General features: G+C 52.8%; 6 protein-coding genes across 6 annotated transcripts; 3 read left to right on the forward strand and 3 right to left on the reverse strand.

Moving 5' to 3' along the window:
- Positions 1-2810: 2810 nt before the first annotated feature.
- Positions 2811-3794, reverse strand: Triagg1_10080 (uncharacterized protein; the record flags this gene model as incomplete). Its single annotated transcript, XM_062894112.1, has 1 exon — positions 2811-3794. The coding sequence occupies one exon, from the start codon at positions 3792-3794 to the stop codon at positions 2811-2813; it is 984 nt and encodes a 327-aa protein (XP_062750919.1).
- Positions 3795-15374: 11580 nt separating this feature from the next.
- Positions 15375-15800, forward strand: Triagg1_10081 (uncharacterized protein; the record flags this gene model as incomplete). Its single annotated transcript, XM_062894113.1, has 1 exon — positions 15375-15800. The coding sequence occupies one exon, from the start codon at positions 15375-15377 to the stop codon at positions 15798-15800; it is 426 nt and encodes a 141-aa protein (XP_062750920.1).
- Positions 15801-15906: 106 nt separating this feature from the next.
- Triagg1_10082 (uncharacterized protein) lies at positions 15907-17200 on the reverse strand (the record flags this gene model as incomplete). The annotated part of the gene is made up of 4 exons (XM_062894114.1): positions 15907-15969; positions 16176-16334; positions 16493-16889; positions 17082-17200. The coding sequence occupies 4 exons, from the start codon at positions 17198-17200 to the stop codon at positions 15907-15909; spliced, it is 738 nt and encodes a 245-aa protein (XP_062750921.1).
- Positions 17201-18158: 958 nt separating this feature from the next.
- Triagg1_10083 (uncharacterized protein) lies at positions 18159-20106 on the forward strand (the record flags this gene model as incomplete). The annotated part of the gene is made up of 3 exons (XM_062894115.1): positions 18159-18281; positions 18365-19586; positions 19661-20106. The coding sequence occupies 3 exons, from the start codon at positions 18159-18161 to the stop codon at positions 20104-20106; spliced, it is 1791 nt and encodes a 596-aa protein (XP_062750922.1).
- A 542-nt stretch (positions 20107-20648) lies between these two features.
- Triagg1_10084 (uncharacterized protein) lies at positions 20649-21536 on the forward strand (the record flags this gene model as incomplete). Its single annotated transcript, XM_062894116.1, has 3 exons — positions 20649-21050; positions 21136-21271; positions 21334-21536. The coding sequence occupies 3 exons, from the start codon at positions 20649-20651 to the stop codon at positions 21534-21536; spliced, it is 741 nt and encodes a 246-aa protein (XP_062750923.1).
- A 300-nt stretch (positions 21537-21836) lies between these two features.
- Triagg1_10085 (uncharacterized protein) lies at positions 21837-22112 on the reverse strand (the record flags this gene model as incomplete). Its single annotated transcript, XM_062894117.1, has 2 exons — positions 21837-21924; positions 21991-22112. The coding sequence occupies 2 exons, from the start codon at positions 22110-22112 to the stop codon at positions 21837-21839; spliced, it is 210 nt and encodes a 69-aa protein (XP_062750924.1).
- Positions 22113-25414: the final 3302 nt, after the last annotated feature.

The following is a 25414-nucleotide window of genomic DNA, read 5'->3' on the forward strand; positions in this document are numbered from 1 at the left end:
TGCAGTGCAGACGGCTGTCCATGTAAAACGCAGGGTCATGCTGCAAGAACCAGGAAAAGGCAGGACGACCGATGTCTACGGGACACAAAGGACTAATATCCGTCAAATCTGTCAGCTGCAGAGGAAAACTCGGGGGGTTTCAAGGTTCAAGTAAGCAGACGGATAATGCAGGTAAGTGGTGACACAAAACCACCGGCAAGGCTCCAGAGCACCGGGGGGGGGGAACGCAACAAACCCGTCGTGCTGTACGCCTCGTTACTTTCCAATACAGTCCCAATCCCAATCTCGTCAGGATCAATGTGCTCCGTCACAGCAGCCAGAGAACAAAAGTTACTAGGGTCTGTCTACTCCGTAATACTGCGCCCCGTACGAGTTATGCCCGGCATTCAGCTCACTTACTCGTACGTCAAGTACATGTACAGCAGGTAGCACGCAAAAAACTCGGCACCCTCGGGCTTTGGTCCGAACAATATGGAACAGCAATCCTTCAGGCAAGGCAACCTCAAATCTCTCACCACGACGGCCCGGCATACCACCTCACAAGCAAACCCCCACCTGCGACGGAAAACAAAGAGGCAGAAAGAATGAAGAGAGACGCAAGAGGAGAAGAAGAAAAACCCTTGCCTGGCCCGCTAATGGATGCAGCCCAGGGATGCCTGCAGAGCGCCAAATGGCACAATTACCGGCACGAAGAAAAAAAAGTCCAGACCAGACAATCCGTCTCGCCTGAGGAACCGCATAATCAAAGAGGAGGAGCAAGTAAAAGAAAAGGAAAGAAAATTCTCCTGCGCACTAGGTACCTTGCCACATAGCTTTACCGCCCAAGCCGCCCACCAAAAAAACCCACCAAGAAAGAGAGAGAGAAAAAGAAGAAGAGAGGCTGGCTAGCTCATTCTCCATGGCACTCGGCGAAACGGGCCCGCGGGGCAACAGAGAAGTTAGGTAGGCTTGTTAAGCTGGGAGTACGAGTACATGCGGACCGCAGTTTTAACAACTCGGCTGGTCTCCGTATTGCAGGTCAGTTAGCGTAGTTGTGCTCTTGTTGGTCCGCTTGTCTTTTTCTTTCCCACTAAAAAGCATCAATTCTACGAGTGCGAAGAGCAGCCCCATTCTACTAGCAGCAATGTCAATCCCCCAAGCAAGCAGCCACAGATTACGTATGAGAAGGGGGTTGAGGGGGGCACTTTTCTCAAGCACAGCCAAAGCTTCAGCTGCTCTGTGACTCAATCTCGCCCCAGTGGAATATACGATATGCCCAAAAACAAACAAGAAGAAAAAAGGGGAGCCGAATACCCACGATCCCATCCGCTGAAGCCGCAACGAAGTACTCCGTGCTCCCAACGTGGAACATGTCTCTGGGTTGTCCCCAACGGTTTCGTCCACCCGCCTCTGCATTACAGCATCTACCTGTTCCTGTAAATTCAAGCTTGGAGGGGCACAGGTGGTAAAAATCAAAGAGCCAGAGATAAGTTAAGTACCCGGGTACCAAGACCTTTCGAGCTCGTAAAATGTACCGCATATCTCCCTGTAAGCACCTACAAGCATCATCAGCAGTAGAAGACACAGGTACGTACTGTACTGCACTGCACTGTATCACCTTCAAAAAAGCTCTCCCACATCGAAAACGCACGGATCAAAACCACCCGCACTAAAAATAAGGGACAAGAAAAAAGCAAAAAGTGGGAAAACCCGCAGCGAGAAAGAGAACAAAAAAAAAAAGAGGCCAAAATAAAATTTAAAAAAAAGGGAGGGGGTGTGCAAACTGCCGAACCCGGATGAAAGGGGAGGGTAGGAGATGGGGCGTGGTTATACCAAAAGGGGGCAACGGGCAGCAGCAGCAAAAAAAAAATCGTGTGGGGTGGGGGAGGAAAGAGAAAGAAAGAGTAATGGGAGAGGGGAGAGGAGGGGGCCCACGCTCTTGGAGTTCAAGGGGAAGGAGAAAAAAAACAAAAAAAAAGCAAAGGAGAAAAATGGAAATTTTTGGCCAGTCAGCAGGCGCCCCTACAACCTTCCAGAATGCACAGGACTCCACCCTGGATTACCCCACCGACACATGTTTGACAGGGGTCTGTGAGGTTTAGCTTCGCTTGCTGATGCTCGTTGTTTTTCTATTTTTTTGTTTTCTCGTTGCTTTTTGCTGGCTTTTTTCTTATTTTGACCTTGCTGTGCTTCCCGGATCATATTTATAGAATCTCTCGGGTACATTATATCCACGCGGAGCAGAAACAGGAGAGTTATGAGTACATACCAGTACACGTCGGCTGCTCAGAACCATCCGGTTGCTCCTTGATAGTGGGGCTGAGCATTGTCTCAGAGGTACCTGCCGTAGTACGGGTACATGCTCGCAACAGTGCCTGCCGCTAGTAGCGCTACACCAACACAGGTACCTACGGGGCCAATGCTAGTACCTCGGCGGGCTTGGTCACTTACCACATGTCCCAAGTGATGAGTCTTTTCAACATGTTATACGTCACTCGCTTGTCTTCTTCTCTGGTATTAATCTTCCATAGCATTTGTTTGGCGTGAGCCACCCGAGAGCACTAACTTTGTGTGTTCTATGTACATGCGCTATCCTCAATATCCCATACCCAATCCTTGTCCTGGGGTATTTTTTCGCTGATCCCAAAATATCGCCGTCCAAGCTCGTCCAGAGCTAGGCGAACAAAAGCACCAAACTCCATATCAGAAGCCTCTGAAAACCCTCGTGGCACCCAATGCTCGCCCATGTAAAACAATACAAGTCATTATCTTTTTCTTCAAATCCGTCAAGTATCCGTGATGCATCATAATGTCGTATCCTTCTCCGGAAATTAATTATCGTCTTCGTCTTCCTCCTCCTCTTCTTCTTCTTCTTCATCCTCCTCATTATCAGACTTTGGAGGCTCCCAAGTCTCCTCCAGTTTCAGGCCCTTGCCAGTAGGCTCTCGAGGTCGGACCGAGGATCCAAGGAGAGACGATACAGTAGACCGGTAGTTGTTCAGATGTGGGTCCTCTTCATATTTACCGGGAGTATCGTAAAGCCCCATGCCAATAAGGATTTCTCCCTCCTCTTCTGGTTCGTCCAGCACTTGGATGGCTGCTTCAGGAACAGCCGTTTGTAGTGGCTGGGTGGGAATGTAGGAGGAAGGAGTAGGTGGAGAAGTCTCGATGTATCCCAGGCTGTATGCATCAACAGCACTGTTCAATGTCGACATTGCAAATCGATCATCGTTCATGTTGGGATAGCATGCCGCCAACTGCCACTCATCGACTGGCTGAGTGGTCATGGTCTCGGCACCCATATAAGTGGGTGACGGCGGAGAGAAAGTTGGTGATGGTGAAGTGTTGTTTGAGTAAGAGACCATTGGCGGAGATGGCTGAGATGTTGAATGGTAGTTTGTGTACTGGGCATGTTGCATGGTCGAAGGTAGCCAGTCAAAAGAGGGAGTCTGTAGGTATTCATCTTGGGGTGATTGCATATTCATCGATGGATGCCAGCTGACAGGCCGTCGTTGGCTCCCCGGTAGAACTGGTTGAGATAGCTGAGATCCTGAGAGGTAGTCTAGGACTTGTTGCTGCCTTCTCGCCGTCTGAGAAGTCTGAGAGTCGTTTACAATTGTGCGTCTCCTTGACTTTGCAGCGGACGATCGAGGGCTGTTGTTGGCGCTGGAAGGCTTGACGACTCGCATGGCCATACCCGCATGTTGTGTAGTCGGGCCTCGAGATGGTTTGATATAAAGGTTCTCGCAGTATCTATTCCAGCGAGTTGATAGGGAGGCTTGAGAAGCCATCGGCTCCCCAAAGTATGACTGCATCGTCTTGATAACGGATTGGATATGTTGGACGTGGACGGATAGTAAGTGCTGGTGATATAAATGTCCAGGGCCGTTGTGTTTGCTCGCGGGAGTATGATGGCGTTGAGTTTATTTGTATTGCAGAGATGTTGTTGGGTGAGAAATGTTGATGAGCATCAAAGTGAGAGGAAGGATAGCCGAGTATGATATAGGTGAACACCACGGTCCGGGGGAGAACGAAAACGAAACTATTAATACAAACTCGAAATGCTAACAGTTAATAAGAATGGGACGGTTCCCAAGGGGGGTGTACAAGTATCGTTCGAGGGATCAGAGTGGCATTAACGACAGGCCCAAGTAGGGATGGTTCAAAGGGTAAATCACGACCAGGGAATAAGTGCATGGGCTTGGTACGCAGTCGTACTACGACTAGTAGTAGTCCGAACCAGATCCAACCGACCATGGATCTGGAAGTGGGCCAACGAGACAACGGTACAGAGCGCCTAGTGTAATTAGTGTGGCACTCCTCCGGCCGTAGCAGTAGGCGACGTTTCTTTTTTGGTATGACGACGGCACAGGCAAACGGGCGGGTTGCATGGAGATTGAGCCAAGGCGTGCTAGCCAGTGCACAGGGAGTAGGTATCCAGATCCAGGATTGTCTTTCCCTTAGTACATGCATACTGGGACATGCACAGGCCCTTGACACCATCCAAGACATGGCCGGTCGGGGTTGGAACACAGACTGCGAGCCGACATACTTGTACATGCCTTCTCCGTTCCTTGGCCGGTACGTCATACGGGGCGAGGCAAGGGGTGGTGCAAGGATGTCTCATCGGACGGACCAGAGCTCCAGCCGGGAGAGTAGAACGAGAAGGAAACGAAGAAAAAAAATTGGGAATGGGGCGCACATTAGCCATGGATAGTCATCGCTCTGGAGCGGCGGCCGTGCCGGAGACAATAGTGCGAGCCCTCAGAAGGAGAAAGATGGAGCATTGCGTTTGCGTGTCTGTGAGAATCTGGCCTCTGACAAGCGTGACTGTACCAAGGTACTGGGATGCATGTACCTTGCGGATACTTGGGTGAAGCCATCCCAACTCCCACGCTTGCTTGCGAGCGACGCATAGAGTCCCCACCAAACTCAGGATACCTTCGGGTCTCTTGCGGCGGTACTCGGTGCTCGCATACCGGTAAGCCATCTTGGTCGAGGGATGGCTGCCCTGGCGAGATTGGAGGCTCCAAAAGTTCATGTCACCGTGCCGCATACCAAGATTTGCATGGTTAGGCGTGACTTCGGACTATTCAGAGATGCGAAAATACCTTTGAATGCGGGTAGCAAACATGTTCGAGTAATGGGACTCTGGGCCCTTGTACGAACAAGTCGCCGGCCCAAGGCAGCGATACTCCCGGCGCACTGTAAACGACTTGTGGCATCGTGAGTGGACACAGGCCAAAGCAGAAGCACTACAGGTTTTGATTCTGATAGTACGGAGCAGTAGTAGCGGGTTCTGCGTGTACGAGATACATGTATACATGTATGGGGGTTCTCGTCCAAGTTTTGTACATGGCGCCCAGCAGGGAACACAAACAGCCGGCAAGATCCTAAGCAGGGCTGACATATGATATTACCAACTAGGTAGCACGAGGACTTGGTTAGCAGGGCGCCAACAAGAACAGACCTGAAGCAGGGATGCTTCCGACGCTTGGGTCGAAACAACAACCACTTGGGCTCCGTGCTCGCACCGCCGTGCTGGATGCCAGGGCAAGCCGCAGGCTCACGAGGAGAGCGCCAGTGCTAAATCCCTGCAGCCCCACGCTGAAGCATAAAGGTTGCAGACAAGAAGTGGTAGAGAAGAAAGAGGTAGCCCCCCCGCAGGGCCATCTTTCGGTCGCTTCATGGAAGGGATGGCGAAGGATTTGATTCCCACCCAAGGGGGTCCAGGTAGTGGCATCCTGTCAGCTTAGCCAACCAGCATCGGCCATAGGGAGACCGGAGTGTCCGTGGTAGCTTTGCTGGAGCAAAAGATGAGAGCCGGCAGGGCGTGCAGAAGAAAGCGGCACGCCTCATCCCCAGCTCACGGGCCCTTTCGCAAAGCCGTCCCTTGGCCTTGGAATGCTCCTCTAGCCCCACTAGCGACGTGGCGTGGTGTTCCAAAATAGTGTGGTGAGTCTTGCAGAGAGGCTGTCCACAAATCTCACCCACACGGACGGAGTCGAAGATGCACATCAACGGTCCAGACAGAGTGATTGACATCCCCACATTGCCGGAACCCTTACTTGGGCTGATGCGGACACCCCCAGGCGGCGGTTCGTTTTGCGCCAGAGTCTGGGAATGGAGCACGGCCGAGAGACTGCGTGGCGTTAGTCTATCCAGAGACACGAACGAGCGGGTTGCAAAGAGGAGACAGATCTCATCGCTAGTTCATCGGTCGTTAACGACTGGCCAGCATTTGTGCCGACCTCATCATATTAGCGGTCCCTTCCGTCCAGCCGCTTACCACCGTGCTCCATATCTGCCATAAATGTAAGACAAGTGAATGACGCCAGCCCACCAGCTGTTGTGCTAGCTGTGTGGCTTGCACAGCAAGCGGATGCCCATTGGGTCTCATGGGCCTCGTTGTCGTTGTCGTGCCTGGAGCTGCCACAGTGCTGTAATTTTGCCGATGGCCATGTTGGAGCCAATGCCGATTTGCGATGCAGATGCTGCTGCTGCTGCTGCTGCTGCTGAGCGCCTACTGTACTCATACATGCTGTAGCTTCGCGCTTGCACATGCACATGCACTCGTCTGGTGTCTGAGGGAGACAGTCGCTGCTCTTCTTTGCAATTCTTCGTAAGGAAATACCGTACTTGTACTGTAATGGCGGTAATACGAAGACGCCAGGGAGATGGGCAAAGTCCCACGTCGCGCATCAAAGGGGCAGCAAAGATGCATTTCATCGTCTCGTGCTCCGCAATCAAACCGTACAGGCAAGACACCCGACAGCGCCTCCCTCACTCTCACCCTCACCCTCACCCTCACCCTCACACTCTCAGAGGGCGGCAACAATGCGGAAAGAGCAAGGCGGCATGGAGCCCCGCTAATTCGCGTTCGCGTATCAAACGGCAGCCGTCCGAGTACATGTACTTGGGCAAAATCTCGGGATGGAGGGCTCACACAGGTCAATCCATGTCCACTATTCGTACCGCAACATGTACAGTACGGTAGGTAAGCTGCGGCTGCGTGGAGTTGCAATTTAGCAGCAGAGTGCAGCACCAAATCGCCACCGGCCCTGCCAACCTGTGCAAGCAGGTACGGAATAGGACACCTCGGAAGGCACATGTACGTTCACCCTGACCCAGTTTTGGTACCGCAACACTTGTAGCGACGGGGAGCTCCGCACTGACACTGTGCAGTACAGTACAGGTACTAAGGTATACATGTAGGTTGTCGCCTAGTAAGAGGTACCTCCTTAGTAGGCCCCTTGATGCGTGCAAGGCAACATGGAAGTCATGGTAGGACAATTGACAATGATGACTGCCAACTTCAAGCAACTACCAAGTATCTGATACTACTAACATTCAAAAGTTCAAAGATTACGATACCTGTACTACCTTGCACGATATTACCCAGTCTCGACTTCGTACATGCTGTTATTCCTACCATCGTGGCCCCGACCGACGCTGTACCGCAAACAGTCACAGGGTGCTGCAAGTAGGGGAACATGAAAGGTACGAGTAATGGCACAGCACTGATTGAGGCCCGCCCTGTTGCTCAGCCCGACAAGGAAAAGAGTGTCATCAAGGCCAAGGTCAGGATTTTGGCGGAATTAGCCCCATGGCCCGAAAAGAAACCAGACTTGTCATCCGCGCATCCAGGCCAGGTACTACACAGTATTCGTACATGTTGGCCCGGTGCGCCAGGGAAGCTACCTTGGTACAGGTAGGCTCTATTATACCGTCGTACAATTGATGCTTCAAGAGGAATCTGATGCAGGCGAGAGCGGCCCAATATACGAGTATAGTAGTACTTCGAGGCCCCCTCAATGGCAATGGTGGAGAGTGAGCGGCGGACTGCTGATGCTTCATCAGGCGAGCGATTATGCCAGCGCTACTAGTACCAGAACAACTTAGAGCAGCGTGAGGCTTTGCCGAGAGACGAAGCGCCCCTGCCGGAGTCACCTGAAGACGGTTCAAATCCAAAAGGCCAAAGACCCGACACTCCGCCTACCGGTCTGGGCTATACTCGTACCCATGCTGCGACTGCGGAGTATTGCGAGTATACAGTCGTGCCGCATACTACGTGGCACTGTGGTGCGCCTCCAAGTGTTGCCTTATCCAGGACCATTTGGTGCCTTTCCTGTCGCGGGTTGGCATCGAAACGGATCAATTGGTTGGGCTCGTTTCTCTTGCCAATTTCGGCAGTCTCCAGAGCATCAGGACATTGATTATGCTGCTATCGTACCTACTTGTACATGTAATTGTGTGCAACAGCTTGGCCGATCGACATGCCAGCACTGCCAGTAGGAGGTATTGCCTACTATAGGTATTGCCTCGTACAGCATCTGGACCTAAGACATCAATTCATGTCGACCAACACTACAAAGACGGATCGAGGTCAGCGGGCAAGCATTGCACACCAGCACTCATACTAGGGGGCGTCCATGTAATACCTTTGTAAAACATGCAGTTCACACATCCCAACAAGACGAGAGCAAGGAGCACCGGAGATGTCCTGCTTCCCCCCGATGCTACAATGGTACCTCCCCAGGCACTGATTTTCAGCCGCTATACTCGTATCAACCTGATGCTTTAGCACCTAGCAAAGGGCGCTTTTTAAAATGCACTGTGCGCGAGTTTGCTAGAGATGGGGACCTTTCGTAGTACGTATGAGGAGAGAAAACCTGTGCTAAGCCCGCCAGCTGAATACCTCAACTGTGAAATGCCGGACCACAATTCCAGCCCAGCAGTACTCGTACTAGCTAGCAATCTTAGCATATACGTAGGCCGCTTTGCACAAGCCCACGGATACCATAAAGTATCAAGTGCAGCTATCTCTGCAAGCAGAGCGCTGGTGAAACTCGGTTGGGCCAAGTCAACCAAGTACGGAGCCTAGGCGGTGAAAGCATGCAAAATGACAGCTGGGTTGAGCCACAAGACGCCTGTAAGCAGTTTGGTATATACACGATGCCTCAGCTTTCTTAACCACGGGTACCCGTCCAGAGAGACTCGTCCAACATTATCGCCGCTCAGCCTTCACAGCTCGCCCACCCCAATCATTGGATACCACCTGGTCGCCGCCGGTGCCTCTTTGCGCCCCTTTGTGCCACTGCCACGCTACCGGACAGGAACTAGCACCGCTGGCTTCCAGGCTGGAAAACAAAACAGCACCAGACATCAGCATTTGCTCCACAGCGCTGGCTGTCCAGGTTCAGTAGCGTGTTGGCGGCTTTCACACTGACTGGACGCTTTCTAGAGCGCCATCCAATGCTTGTCGCTTTGGACCGCCTGCATGGCTGACTGCGGTCGGCTCGCACCTGTGCCAGCCTGTACGGAGTACTGTGGTTGTACCCGTGCTAGCAGTGCTACTGTACCTACACTTTCGCTCGTCTGCCCCATGCAATCCTTCTCCGTTGCGCCACCATCAGCTCCAGGGCCAGCGAGAGCCTTGATTAATCTCAACCGGTTGCTTGTTCAAGACCGACCAACCAACATGTGACGCCTTGCAGGTCCTGGTCAGAGCCCGGGTCCTATTAGAACCAAGAGCACAAGCAAGCCCCGTCCTGCACAGCAGCCAAGTCCGGAAGCCCCCCCCAGCACAGGTCATGTCGAGGCCCCTGGCGCATCTGCTTGTGCTAGACTTGGCTTTCTGACCATTGATCATATCCTGAAATGGGACCATGGCTGATGGAGACGGCTGCCCTTCGACAGGACAGCCTACGGAGATGGGCCTGGAGCAAATACAGGGGGTGGTAAGGGGAGGCACAGCACTCCGTCCTCGTACCGACGTGAGTGCTACTAAACTACCTACTTGGTGCTACCTGTACTAATGGCCACGCGAAAAGCTGCCGCTGGCATGGATGGTTCAGGTTGCTGGATTACTGGGGAGAATTCCGGTCGTTTGCATTTAGCATCGGTCGACTTTGTCTGCGACGCACGTCTTGAGTCATATTTGTTCTGGCGCTCGACGAGACACCCAGCGGTTTCATGCCAAAAGAGCTAGAGGGACAGCCGATCACAGGCCAGCCTATTTCCACCTTTCTCGCCTTTCGTTTCTCGCTTTCCGGCGTCTGCTATACTACTACTATTACGAGCATTTACTTGCAGCACCTAGTAACCATCGTACAAACCTGTGGGATGTACGAGTAGCTGAACGCAGCTTCGCGAGGCAGTCGCCCATCTTCTGCCCCAGTTCCCGAGGCGGACGACGCCCGTCATGTGATCGCTTGACGCCCTGGCAGGGAGCTTAGATTTGCTGCTCCGTATCTGCTCAGGTCAGGGCAATCCTCCTTCGTCAATCTTCGGGGACCCGGCTGCACTGGCCAGGATAATGGCGCCAAGGGCAAGGACGGAGCACTACAGCACTACCAGCATTGAGGCCCTCCATACCTTGAAGGCTTGAACCGAACCCCCCGCCGCGATTGTCCCACTCAAGCCTCCGGTGACTTGCAAATGCTCGGACGGCTCTTGATCCACTGGCGCCGTGACCTGGCGGGCCGTGTCCTTGTCGCACTTGTGGGGTTGCAGCGAATGGCGACGGCGCCAGAGAATGAGCCCCCTTTTTTCGCTGCTCCCTCGACAATACGATGATCGGCGTCACTCGCCCACTTTGGCCAGGTCCAGACTGAGCCTCCCGGCAAATGCGTTGGTCGCCGCATAACCTTTCAGCCGTCATCGGTGGCGCACCAGGCCAGAGAGGCTTCCTGTTTGATTGTTTGTCTCGGCACACGAATGCGCTCTGGTACGGGTTTCCTCCCTCGCCATTGGTACGGAGTACTTCAGACATGCCTGAACGCCGCACGCCCTTTTGAGCAAGCTTCGCCGGCCGTGGTGATCATGACCCTGGGACCAATGCTGGCCCCTCGGCTACCAGTGCCTCAATAACCTAGCACTGCTAGCAAGTTGCTTGGCATGGCTTTTAACTCTTGCTGCAGGCCTCTTCCACACGTTACAGCCCAATGCGGGCGTCAATGTCCCACGCAGCCATGTTTCAACCAGGACAACTTTATTGCTCAAAGTTCCACATCCTTGCCTACCCTAGTTGGACTATCCGAACCAAGACAGACCTGTCTGACAACGAGCACTTGGACGTTAATTCTCCCCAAACGACGCAGTTGTCGCCCAACCCAACCCCCGGCAGCCGACGCTACATGTACCACTACCGCCACCAGAAGTGGTCAGGACGGAGCTGAGTTGCAAAAGCCCAGGGCATCATTCGGTGTTCCACGCGGCGCAATTTGGCTAACACGATGCGAAGTGATGGATATCATACCAGCAACTTACTGCCTCGTGAGATATCGATTGCGGATGGCTTCTCATACTGCCCGTACGCCATCCACTAGTTATGTATAGGCTATCGCCGAGAACTTTATCCACCACCACAAAAATCTCACCTGCACTGGCAGCGCACGACATTCGTCTTTTACGGCAGATTGCTGTTTTTTCACATGGTTGCACGCGTTGGCACGACCAATGTGACGACTGCAGTGGCGCATATCACTCTGCAGACGGACCCAAAGTTCCGCGTCCCCCCCCTTTTGCTGGCATATTGCATCTCTGGCTTTCGCCATGCAACCAAATTCACCGACTCCGGCCAAGGTGACGCCTCATTACTACCCTACAGCCTCCACAGACTGGACTACTACTAATAGCGTTTCTCCTGCACGTGAGCTGAGAGAATAATTCGGCAGAATGAAAGAGGAGCGGTAGAGCCATGTGAAGGGGTGCGACGAAATGCGAGGGTAGGGCTACTTGATGACCCGACCATTCACGCCCGGTAGCCTGCTGATAGTAAGGCTGGATCCGTACAAGCAATTCGTGCTTGGCTCTCAGATACATGTCCACGGAGAAACACGCCGCGAAATTTACGACCGCCCCAGGGTCATTACTCAAAGTAGTGTCTGGTCTTGTACTGTTGGCGTTGGCAGCTTTCCACATACTCGTACATGGCTACCATGACGCGGCAAGCGGTTGGTTCATAGCAACCAAAGGCAAGACGCCACCTACTTTTGTCTGTGTCAATATGTGGGAGGTATTACAAGTAGGGGCTTGTCGAGCCGAGTCTGTCGCAGGCGGCTGGCCCCCCACACCAACAGCAACGCCTTACCAAAACCAATACCGCAGGGCCAGCACAGGACTTGGCTCGTGTTAGGTATGAAGAGATGCTGGAGACCAAAGCCTGCTGGCAAATCCATACAACCTACCAGCAGGCCAAGGCGTCTAACCTGGGGACGCCGACTAGTGGTCCATTGCTCAACTGCCCCCGTCGTCCTTTGAGGTACTCGTACGAAGTATGTACTAGACTGCCTACCCATACGGCACTACAGTATGTCCATCTAGCCTGTGCATGTGCACTTTGGCCTGTCTTACTCGTACTTCGTACAGGCATACAACCTGGATCCTGGCACCCTGGCCAAAAATTCCCAACGCCACACGGTTGTCATGGTGCTGTTCTACCTACTGTACTTCGTACCATACTATGGAGTACAGTAGCTCCGACTGAAAAGTCGGGGATGAATTAGTGGAGTTGCATGTTGAGCCTCGTTCGACACCTAATGTTCCGGACTTGAGGGCCGCGAATTTTATCATGGCGTAGGCTGTCGCATATGATAGAGTGCCCGCTATCTATTGGCCCCAACGTGGAAACAAGTCAATGGGCCAATGGAACGTCAGGTGCTGATCCTGCCATTTAGAGTGGCATTTGACATTAGGCCCATTACACGCATATTACGCCCCGAGGCAACCCCTATGCTTTCCCATTTGACGGAGCGCGTAATATCACAAGGAATGCTGGGAATAAGGTGAACAGGGCCCTGGGAGAAATTCACTGGCAATCTGTATCATCCTTTGTCGGTTTCGACGAACGGGCACATTGATAATTCACCTAGTGGCCAGCAGCTTACCAAGGAGGAGCAACAGCAGTCCTTTGATTATTTGGTACCAGCATGGAGCGCTAGGAAACATCAGATTGGATCCGTCCACTGGCATTTGTTGTAGTACGAGTACAAGCAGGCCTCGACGGAGCCTCTGTGTCACTCAGCTACCGCCTTGGCGCCGGATGCCTTCCGACATCCCACCTTCCCTCGGCGTCGAACGGCTTGCGGCGATCGACCTCTCTAAGATGCATGATACTATTACATTTTATTGCATCACTTGACTCTGGAATTCGGATTTTCGTTTTTAAGCCCCCCCCCCCCTGATGATGGACCTGTGCAAGGGGAACAGCAGAGCGTCAGCATGCTCTTGGTGCTTCCTTTGTAGCTGTGTTTTTGCTGACATGTTGTTGTTGGCCATTTCCCCATCTTGGGCACAGGCTCTCTTCAGGGCCAGGTCCAACAGGAAGAAAAGGAGGGGAGGAAAAGTTAGGCGTCGAATCAAGCCAGCAACCAGTATTTGCTACAGGTATCATTTCTCTGCATCGAGGCTCCATCAACGGCAGCGGCGGCGAATCTGCTATCGTACGAGGACTCCCTGCCAGCTGCATTACAGTACGAGTACAAGTTGCTTGGTTGGAATGTTGGATCAAGATTCGGCCGCAGCCTAGCAATTAAACAAGAGGCGCCCCCATCATTGAATTCTAAAACGACGCCCCCCTCAGCCAAGTATTCGCCACCCTCCCGACCTGGCCTTTGATCCTGATTTGTTCGTTTCACTTGACGCCCGCAATAGGCTACAGATCACTGCAGCTCCCTCCTTGGGACATGGCGGCGATAGCAGCCTGCGCGGCAGCCCGTATACAACTTTGCCGTGTGTATGGAGTAGGCAGCGCAGAAACGGCCGAAACAGCGCGTTTTGACGTGGGTAGATGTTGGGCTTTTGCTGGTCCTTTGATCCTTCACCCATTCGCTAGGCATTAACAGGGAATGATCTGGCTTTGGTTCATTTTAGCCTTGGCTGAACGTCCCTTTCCCCAACGGGTGTGCCTTTAACACTTGAGCTACGGGCTGGTGTTCCCGATATAGCTTCCCGATCCTTTGTGTCTCATCCACCACCCTTTTCATATCTCCCCTCCAACAGGTGTACGGAGTACTCGTACAGTCACGACATTTACCTTAAGCGCCAGCCTGGTGACAGACATTTTCAGTAATTTCATCAGCTAAAGCTTCCCAGCCGGGTTGACCTTTTGACCCCTTTCGCGGACCTAAGAGTCGGAAATCCTTGGCTTACGAGCACCACCAACTCGCGCGATAATAGCTACCCGTACTCGTACTCTATATTGGGAGTCCGGAACGGCAGCTCGTGTAAGGAGCACTGATATTGCAAGTGGTGGCATCATGATTCCTCTTTTTATCAGTCCCGTCTGAATTCGAGGGCAACAGGACCGCCCGCCCGCGTCCATTGTACATACAAGTGCGAGTATGCACGTCGAGCACTGGCCATTGACGGTAACCGTCTTTTCTGTTCTCTCTCTCTCTCTCTCTCTCTCTTTTCCCTCAAGACGCACGGCGGTGGAGAGGAGGGGAAGGGGACGAAAATCACCCTTAGGTTGGTGACCAGCCGCTTGTTTGCGTATGCAACCTGGTATGATATGCACGGACTAGCGATTTAAGAGATGGGGGTTTACTTGCCTTGCCTCACAGGCGATTTGCAAGCTGCTCGACGCCAGTCTCCACCGAGGCCAGAGAGTCGAGACACAGCAGCCATGATCGTCTGCCCACAATTAATCACCGGCCCTTTCTAGGACCCCTCGCTGTCACTGTCGCCTTTGCCCTTTTTTTGCGTCCTCTTTTGCTGGGCGTCGGATATTGCATTGAGATGCTGCAAAGCCTCACGGGCCAATGGCGTATCATACATGGTCTTTTCCCTCAGTTGACTCCGTTTTCACTCTCCACCTGACGGGCTCATCCTCTGCTCTTACACACCAAACGGTTTCACCGCTCCTTACCCCCTTCCTTGGAGCATCAAAACAGACAACCCTCCGGCCTTGAGAGGATTGCTAGAACAGCACACGGGCTTGCTGGTTGTCTGACAGGCCACCATGTCGATTGTTGCCAAGTACGGCGTGCTCTGTGTGCTCACACAAGTACAACTTTTTGTTGGTGATATTGCACGAGTACCTACTCGTACAGACTTGCCCGTGCGAGTACATACTCGTAATCCTTGTGCGTTGCGCGTTAAATATCACCTAGTCCTGAACTGGGTGCAGTAGCCAAACTCCCCTCTCTCTCGTCTTTGTTTTCGCCTCCGCCCACCCAGGAAAGACTGCTAGCATTGGCGCGAACGCTACTTGTACCTCAGGGCCGCGCATTTCTAGGTACAGAACATCTTTGGCCGCTTCCCTGGCCTGGTCAGTCAACAGGCGGCTCCGACCCGCATGCTGGTTTGTTTTCATCACGGTGCGAGGGCTGAGCCGAATGCTGAATTGAACGAAGCGATCAGGACGCATTGCCTACTAGCCAGTCGTGGACATGTGCGCCGAGCCCCTGAAACCCTTCCCTTTGGACCTTTGTCGTGGCCAGGTGCACGGCGAATCTCAGCCCGTGGCTTACATCCCAGCTTCTGTCGCGACAGACCAGGCTGTAGAGCATTCCCGCGACGAAGCTGTCACCCGCTCCCACCGAGCTAATGGCAAGGACGTGTCAGCTGCTGCAGTGCCTCGAAAGCTCCGTGCTACGAGCACTCGCAAAAAACTAGTCCAAGGCTTGAGGGTGCGATGCCGTCGAGCCAAATGGGGAGGGCGGCATGGGGCACCCGAACAAAGAGAGACCTCGCGCTGGGGTAACCTACTCAACGACCGAAATGGACTTGTCACGGCTTTCGACGGGACAGTGGACGATCTGCTCAGGCGACTGGCACATGGCGGCTCCCTCCGCACCCCAAGTGCATACGAGTAGAGCAAGGGACCTACTGCTGCTATATGAGTTGACCATGTCCGAATCAGCGGCAAAACAACATTAGGCAAAATAGATTCGCAGCAGGGCGTTTGGAAGAAGGGCACGCTTACGCTTCCCGTCGTCGTTGCTCGTCCACGAGACACGATTCGGCAGACCCATGACCGCAGCTCTATGCACATTAATCTCTCAGCCTTTTGCATGCCTTTTCTGGCTTTGTCCGCTTTATTCTTTTCATCATTTTCTTCCTCTTCCTCCTCCTCTTCTTCTTCCTAGCCTTTGGCGGTTGGGCTTGCGACCCCCCCCTCGCATACGAAGTTGGTTGGGGCTGCCGAAGCCACTTGTTCCGCTTCCATCCCATGGCGCAATGTTACGTACCTCTGCCCAGGATCTGGAATAGAAGACCACGTTGGCCTCGGCTGCGAGTTCTCGAAGCCCGTCTCTGCCCGGCTTCTCGACTTCGACGCTGATTTGTGCGTTTGGCAGCTTATCACGCAGCCTGCGGACGCACTCTAACGTAGTATTGGGTATGCGGCCCTGAGCTAGAATTGTCAGACAAGGATTGTTGAAAAGGGTGTCGAAGGATCAGATGCTGTGGCGTGCCTCGCTCGACACGGCCATTCGCGGGCGCAGCTTTCACAAGGCAGCAGGGAGTGTGTTGTGGTTTTTCGCCTTTGAGCTGGACTGGGACTCACTTCAAAGTGCCACCAGGTCTCATCGCTAGGATTGAATCTCCGCACAACGGCCTCGAACTCGTCAACTGTCATTTCTGGTAGGTCATTGTAGTTTATGATGGTACGGCTTCCCGTCTGCTTGCTACGAAAGATGTAACTGCTGGCTGCTTGGGTGTGCGTCTCTCGGTAAAGGCAGTGCCGGAAGCCCACGGGCGACGACTCACCAAAGGACTCCTTGATATGCTGCGTAGCGAGCGATGATTTGCTCGGAAGTGGTGACACCAAGTACATGCGAAGGGCATCTTGCGGCCCGACAAGCTGCTGGAGCACCTCGAGCGAGTTGGGGCAATTGCCTCCTCGCCGGATTTCAAGGCTCGAGGCTCGTTGCTTTGCGTCTTCTTGTGGATAATGGGGCACGCTGTTTTGGTGAGTGTTAGAATGTGATGGTATATGCTCATGCTGTAGATGAGGGCAGTTTTCGTGACTTGCCTTAGAATGGTGTCCAAGTAACAGGCTCCGACCAGGATGAGGTGCTTCATTGCGGTGGGCTGTGATTTCTTACTACCTGTGACCGTATATGAACGGCCTTGATGGATATATGGCTATTGACCGATGCTCAATTGGCGTATGTGATGTTTTGGGTTTTTGAGATCGTGGGAGAGTTTGGATGCGGTTGAGGCTCCCCGCCCGACCCCACTTGTTCTGTTCTATCAGCGAGTTGATAACCATTTCTCGTGCGTGTAAGTTGACTTTGACTAGGTATCACTTAGTATTCAGCCTTTTTATCTGCGCAGGAGAGTTGAACTATAAAGTGTGCATGGTCCCGATAGCTGCATCGGATATACTGCCATGTACTCTGGGATTACAGCTTGTGATGACATTCATAGGTACCTAGGTACTAAGGTATCTACATGGGTACTCGAGAGTGCGCCACTCCCACCTACCCTGGAGACTGCTTGAATGAGTGCACATTCATGGATTGGCTGTGGGTTATGATATAAAAGCTACCTATTTCAACCTTGTCAATCTCAATGCAACCGAGATCTTGGGAGGGAAGGTCTGGTCTCTGATATAGGAACGTAAATCGGACGATACTCGCGATGAAGACTCGGGTTTAGCTGACACTACTACTAATCACTTTCGGCACTTCAAGTTTTGACGTCATCTGGATTAGATCACCAACTCTGCGTCTGAGGTAGGTACTTGATGCTCTAGATACCTAGGACGTTGGGTAATTGATATTCAACAGAGAGTAAACCTCTCATCACATGATTGTGCTACTTATTGAGATGAACAGCAGCAGTTGCACCCACATCGTGAAGCCATTCTCATGAGAAGGATCACCAAACCAAGGCCGAGCTTGACGGGAACTCTATTCCCCACCATCTCGATTTAGCACCAGGCCATGTGGCAATGCGTGAAAGCATGCTTTGCTCCCGTCGATCGTCCGAGATGGTTCAGCTTAATTCTGACAAATTCAAACCCTCGATTGCCATCCATTCCATTCAATTGGCAGACGATACACAGCTCCAACCACCACTGCTATCTACATCCAAGGTACATCTACATCTACTCCGACGCAGTGCAGGTTGGGCCGAGATCCAGCAGCTCTTTTGTACTGTAACACGGCGCCTGATGCACATGGGCCGCGGCACGACCCCGCGATAACCCACTCAGCTATTACATCATGGGCTGGGACTGCGAGGACGACAAGCAAGACGGGCAAGACGGGCGACCGAAGCCGCAAAGGCACATTACGTTTGAAGAGGGGAGTCTTAATGGGAGTGACGAGGACGATGGAGCTGTCGAGGTCAGTTGTGTTTTCGTTTCTTTCTCTAGCCAAACGATGATTGCTATTCTGCGTAAGCAAGCCCGTGTGCTGATGACGATCAGGTCACCTTTGATTCGGGAAGTCCATACAGGAGGAAGAGCTCACTTGTCACGTCCGAGGCTCCTGTCCCTCAGACAAAGCGCATCCCGCCGGGCCGACGTGCTGAATGCGTTGTCCATCAGTTGATCGAGGACCAGCGGCGGTCCAGAGGGAGCTCGGCTGCGAGCTCACCCAGCCGCAACCTCCACCATGCGCATCCGATATACACGAGCCACCACGATGGAGCGGAGGACATTAGCGGCGAGAAGAGGATGGACAAAGTCGTTGATCGGAAGAGCCCCGCCCCCGAGCAGAAACCCCGGCAGAAATCCCGAGTGGTCGTGGACACGGATTGCTTCGAGGACGATGACGATGCTGGCCTTGGGCAGGTTGACCAGAAGGTCTGGACCAAGGAGATGACCAAGACCGATTCCGAGACGGATCTCACTCAGCAGCAAGACGAAAACCTCCATAGCCGCATGTTGACCAAGAAGCAGCTGAGCGACATGGCGTGGGGTGTTCGCGAGCTGAGCAGACGGCTGAGCAGCATGCGCATCCGCTTCCGGGTCAAGTGCATCTTTCTCCTGACAAAGATCCACGACTCGGACTTGATCATCAACACGAGAGCTCTGGCGCAGTGGCTGCTCAGCAAGGAGAGAGACGTCAAGTATGTCGTGTACGTGGAGAAGATTCTCAAGACTAATAAGAAGTTTGATGTGGGCAAGTTGGTCGATGACTTGGCCCACGACTATGCTAAAGAGGGCGGCGTGGACGAGGACACCGCCCGAGACGATATCCAGAAACGTCTGAGGTACTGGGACGAAGGCATGTGCAGGACACGGCCTCACCAGTTTGACTTTGTCATCACTCTCGGGGGCGACGGCACGGTTCTGTACGCGAGCTGGCTCTTCCAAAGGATCGTGCCGCCCGTGTTGAGCTTTGCGCTGGGGAGCCTGGGGTTCCTGACCAAGTTTGACTTTGAAGACTTCAAGCCAATCCTCAACTCGGCGTTTTCAAAGGGCGTGACGGTGAGCTTGAGGCTTCGCTTTGAGTGCACCGTCATGAGGAGCGTGAAGAGGAAGACGCCCGACTCGGAGTCTGAGGAGGACGGCAACGAGTTGCATCATAAGCGGGATCTGGTGGAGGAGCTGATTGGAGAGGAGAATGAAGATGAGCGGACTCATCGGCCGGAGGGGACATTTGAGATTCTGAATGAACTCGTGGTTGATCGAGGACCAAACCCAAGTAAGTAGTTCTTGTCTGCCAACCGCCGCAGAGAGACATTTCTAACCACACAATCCCCCCCTTTTTTTTTGTAGCAATGTCATATACGGAAATTTTTGGAGATGACGAGCACTTTACTTCGGTGCTCGCGGATGGCATTTGTGTGTCTACACCAACTGGCTCGACGGCTTATAATCTCGCTGCCGGCGGCTCCTTGTGTCACCCTGAAAATCCCGTCATGCTTGTTACATCCATCTGCGCCCACACGCTGTCATTCCGGCCCATCATCCTGCCCGACACCATCGTTTTGAGAGTCGGCGTCCCCTACAACGCCAGGACGGCCTCGTGGGCCAGCTTTGACGGGCGAGAGCGCGTGGAGCTGGGCCCGGGAGACTACGTGACTGTCAGCGCGAGCAGATACCCGTTTGCGTCGGTCCAGACAGAAGGACGCAGGAGCGAGGATTGGATCAACAGCATCAGTGGGAAGCTGGGATGGAACACGAGACAGAAGCAGAAGGGATTCAAGGAGTGGGACGCCTGAGGCGAGAAAACTTGCACGGGGGTGTATTGGTGTTTTTTTGACTATAGAGGTCAAGGGTCTGACGGAGTTTAACCAAGTTTAACAATGTTGGGGATTTATTATGTACCTAGGCAAACATACGAAATTAAAAATTAAAAATGAAAAAGCAATATACGAAGCAACAAGACGGTATAAGCACTTGATGCAAGTCTGAGATGAAGCCTCGTTGCAATAAGACCGACCCCACCCCCACAATGGCTGTCTAAAATCTTGCGACCCCACGCTAATAAAGAACGGGCTCCTTGTCCAAGGCTCAGCAAAGCTCGGAAGGAGATTACTCTGTCAACATCTCACTTCCATTGGGTGTGTGTGTCACTTGCTGTGTTTTCTTCTTCCTTCAGCACGAGGAATTGACTCTGCCATTGAAATTACAAGCATCAACATCAACAACACCGACATCTTCAAAACTTCCATTGACTACTCTACCCAGAAATCCTACTTGTATCTTCGACAAACGACACAACCAACCAAAGAAAACAACAAAACAAACAAACACCCCAAAAATGGCCGTCCAATCCTCCCTCCCGCCCGACCTCTTCGACCAAACCACAATCATCTCCCTCCTCTCCACCCTCGCCATCGTCTTCGTCGCCTACTCCGTCTCCCACATCGCCCTCCCCCGCGCCTCCACCACCGGCACCGTCCGCTTCCTCTTCATCTGGCACCTCGCCGACGCGCTCTGCCACTTCATCCTCGAGGGCAGCTTCCTCTACCACTGCTTCTTCTCGTACCTCCCCGCGACCGAGCTGGGCGACAAGCTGGCCGACCTGGTGCCCACGCCGTACAACTTCCTGGGCTACGAGAACGAGCGCGTCTACGGGCCGCAGAGTGGCGGGGATAATCCCTTTGCGCAGCTGTGGATGGTGTATGCGAGGGCGGATAAGAGATGGGCGGGAGCCGACTTGGTGCGTTTCTTCTTCTTGAACGAGTTTCTTCGCTGTTGTGGACTGTTGTTCTTGGCTAACCGTGGGGGTTGGAATCGTTCTACAGGGCGTGATTAGTCTTGAGCTTTTGACCGTCTTCTTTGATGGCCCCCTGGCTGTGTACATCTGCTATCTGCTTGCCAAGAAGAACCCCAAGGCCAGCATCTGGATGATTGTCTTGGCGACTTGCGAGCTCTACGGAGGTGTGTAAATATGGGATAGTACGAACAAATTGCAAAGGCGCGGCGGCTAATGGATGTACCAGGTTTCATGACTTTCTGCCCTGAGTGGCTCACCGGCAACATCAACCTCGACGGCAGCAACTTCATGTACTTGTGGGTGTACTTGGTCTTCTTCAACATGCTGTGGGTCTTTATCCCGCTGTTTGCGGTTGTGTATTCGATTCGTGACATTTCCAATGCTTTTGCTGTTCGACGGGCGGCGACGCAGACTAGGAAGAAGCTCTGAGCGACGGTATGTTTCTGAGATGTTGAGGATCAGTATCTAAATGGGAGAGCGCTGTACCTTCTCCAGCGTGTTGGAATACTGCAAAATTGGATCTGGCATGATGCAAGTAGCATGAATTTAACAAAAGTAGCAGAGAAAATGATACAATCACAAGCAGTCACGATGAATCAGCAAAGGAAAGGCAGAATAGGCCGAATAAGGTTGTATTATTGAGTTCTCATAGGGGGTATCGACTATTTGTCTCTCAAGACGGGGTAAAGCAAAAGTGTTGTCGTCATCGTTCCCTCTCACTCAGTCCATCTAGATGGCCTCCTTGTGGGCCTCGCCCTTGGCGTCATGCTTGGACTCGTCAACCTTGTCACCGAGAGCATCCTTGGCAGCGGAAGCACTGTAGAGCACACATTGTTAGCTGTTGTTCCGTTGATTGAGGCAGAGAAGAGAGAGAGAATCTTACCGAGTGCCAACGGGGGCGTTGCTGTCCTTGGCGACCTGCTTGTTGGTCTCCTTGGAGGCACCAGAGGTGGCCTGCTGGACCTTCTCACCGACGTAGTTGGCGCCCTGCTTGATGGAATCCATTGTGATTGGTTGGTGGTTGTTGGTTGTTGTTTGAGTGTGAAGATTTAAAGTTGAGATGAAGATCTGAGATTGTTTTGCGAGATTGTGATGAAGAAGAGAAGTTTGGGAGATGAAGGGGGGATGGATCAAGTTTATATAGACCGATGATGGAGGGGAGGGAAGCGGCATCCCACAACCTTGATTACCTCCTAGAAGAGCTTAAGCCATGGCATTTTCCTTCTCCATCATGTGAAGCAGGAACATGGCGTCATCGAAACAACATCATTCACCGGCCGAAGCTTGTGAATGTACAGGCAGGCAGGATGCAAGTGTAAGAATAGGCGGGGAGGTACAAGTCACGGTGCTGCATTCAAGCTTCGATTGACATCAGACCTTGGTGATTTCTTGCCTACGATGCACGTACCCTTTACGCAATGAATCGTTAAGCGCAGATACCCGCTTTGAAACACCCAATTGTTCCGGCCTTGTACGCAACTTTGGCTGGAGACAAAAGGCAGCTGCACGGGAGGAGTAAAGCATGCTCGAGTGGATGACATCATGGCCGTGAGCTCGCAACGTCACTGCATACTACAGGATGACAGAATGTAAGTTGGAAAGTGGATTGGCTGCGCACGGCCACTTGTGAGAGATGCCGCCGACAACGACCGGTTCCGTGTCAATCGATCGGCCGTTCGCAAGCTTATTCTGCCCACGGCTCTTGCGAGTGCCAAAGTGGCATTCTGGCCCAAATGTGGCTGGTAAACCGCCTTTGTCTCTACCTATGATTTGGCGCGGTGTCGGTGGCGACGCCACGTGTGGCGGCTAGGCTACGGGCCCGTCTTGGTGTGGGGCCGCCCCGAGTGAATGACGCATCCATGGCATAATGGGCTGCGATGAGCTTCCCTTTTGCAAGATGCAGCGTCTGCCGTGCTGCAGGCATCGACCTGCTGATGCGGGCATCGAGATCTCCACGGACCCAAGCCGGACGCTTTCCTCCGCCTCTTGGCAAGAACACGGCTATCGACTGCAATCTGGGAAGCTTATTCTGCCTTGCTGCCAATGTGGGTTATGAACGGTAACACGAAACATGCTGCGATGCCTTAGTTGCATTACCTACGATGGGATATTGGCGTTTGCACGTGCTTCAAGGCGTGACTGACAAGTTGCCAACCTTGGTTCATCGCCGGATGGGGCTTACCGAATCATGACGCTATGGAGCTTGTCCTAAAGGCAACCATGTGCGTTGTAGGTGTGCAGTGTTGGGCACTTTTGACAAAAAGAACAAGTGTCTACTCTACTTTGCTTTCTAGGTGTCGACTGTTGCCTGCGTTTAGACCCTGTATTTTCCCTCTACCCATGAGAAATCAATAAACGATTCCCTTGATGCTGCCTCTATGCTTGACGTCCCATCCGTCAGCTTGACGTGGAGAATGTGGGAAAGCCTCGCGTCTTGCGGGGGTGCAAAGGACACACGCATGCATGCCTGCGGACGTGACCAAACACGTGTTGCGCCGTCGCTGGCGCATTGAGGCATGTAGGTGTAGCTTTTGGCGTTTGAGCAAGATGGCAGAATTTGGCTGACTTGCTGACTTGTTGCCTCAGAAAGGGGACAGTTTCATCACAGATTCATCGTCACGGCAAACTTGCCCACGACAAAACACGTCTTCCGGCTAGGCCTACCACGCGGATCAAATATTGTATACCCTGCGAGGCGGCTTGGCTGAGAAGGTTCTTGACATGGTTTGGGAGAAGGATGAAGAGCCGTTGACAGCTTGGTCCGCCGAACCAACAGACAAGACGCCATTGCTTCTTTACGGGGTTATTCCTTTGTCCGAGATGGCTACCTGTTGAGAGAGCTAAGCTCTAGGGACTCATCACAAACATCAACTCTTGAAACAACCGTGTGGTTGTCCTAGGGCACCGTCGCACCCAGGGTTCGTGAGCAGAGATGTACTCTTGCTATGAGCAGCATCATGTGAGAAGCCTCAGAGGGGGATTCGATCGGGTTATCTGGGATCAAGCACTGTGAAATCGATATTGGAGACAGGGCCGCCGTTGGCTCTGAAGCCCGGCTTGCACATACAGAGGGAGCTTCTCCAGATGATGTTTTAGTCCGTCAACTCATCAGTGCTTATCGCATCAGCATGGCCACCGAGATCCACTCGAGCTCGCACCCCGGATGACATGCCGCGCTGTCTCTTCGAAACAGCCACGAGCCAGGCTGCTCTCCTCCGCACGACAAGTCATATTTCACACACGCGTGTTGCAGTGACACTGATAACCGAAGATTGCTTCGTACTCGTACATACAAGACGTGATGATGCCTCTGCAAATGGGACCCGCAGACCAGATTCGCACCAGGGGTTCTCCGCGGATAGCCTAAGCCTGGTCCGGGTATAGCGCCTCTTTACCTATTACCGCATCTGTCTGTAGATGCATTGGTACTACGCTTCAACTCTTACCTCTAGCAAGGCTCCTGAGTTTCGAAACTCGAATCTGTTGCAAGTCTGCTTCAAACCCCGCCGCCACCGCCCTGGTGAGATTCGGGCAGCCTGTTGCCGGGACTTGGGCGAAATGAACCATCATCGCCATCATCACCATCACACGGCTAATGTGATCATGGCCGTTGAAGAAAACCCACGCACAGCCCCGGTGGGAGATGCTGGACGGCTTTGATGCAGCTGTTCTCTACCCCAGCCGTTCCCCTTGGATTGTTCGACTTGTAGTAACCAAAGGACGCAATAAAAACTCATCATTGAATGGACAGGCACCAGCAATTGATGAATTCTCTACGTCTCATCGTTCTCGTAGCCTAAACAGGCCCCCCCTCTCACTTCTATTCTTAGTCTTCTTCATGTATAGGAAGAGGAAGAGGGAACCCAGTGAATGAATCAAGACATTGGCCATCTCTACAGTTAGCTTCATCGTCACTAACCCCTGGCCAAGACGACGGTGTCTACCCTAACCGTTGGTACCGATTGAAACACAAACCCATGTCCTGCTAGAGATGGAGCTTGGAATCCTCTCCAGCGTTCTCTGCCCGGATCTCCATGTCCCGGAGTGCCCTGTCGACGCTTGCGTTTCCTGCCCCACGCTATCCAGCCTTCTTCTCCCCGTTCGTCTCGTCTGTTTCTCGTGTATCCCTTTGCCTTCTCTACTCGCTCTGGAAGCAGTATTTGGTATTGGTCTGGAGTAAACAGTGTTTCTCCCCATTGCCTTCTTTTCCTTTCCCTTTGTCTTCTTTTGACTTTGTTACATTTCTGTTCGTAGTCGTCTGGACGACTGACACGGCTGCTGTTTTGCATTCGGTTCACTTGGATAGT

Source organism: Trichoderma aggressivum (genome assembly GCF_033847375.1).
Source record: "Trichoderma aggressivum f. europaeum strain CBS 100526 chromosome Unknown scaffold_065, whole genome shotgun sequence".
Taxonomy (NCBI): domain Eukaryota; kingdom Fungi; phylum Ascomycota; class Sordariomycetes; order Hypocreales; family Hypocreaceae; genus Trichoderma; species Trichoderma aggressivum.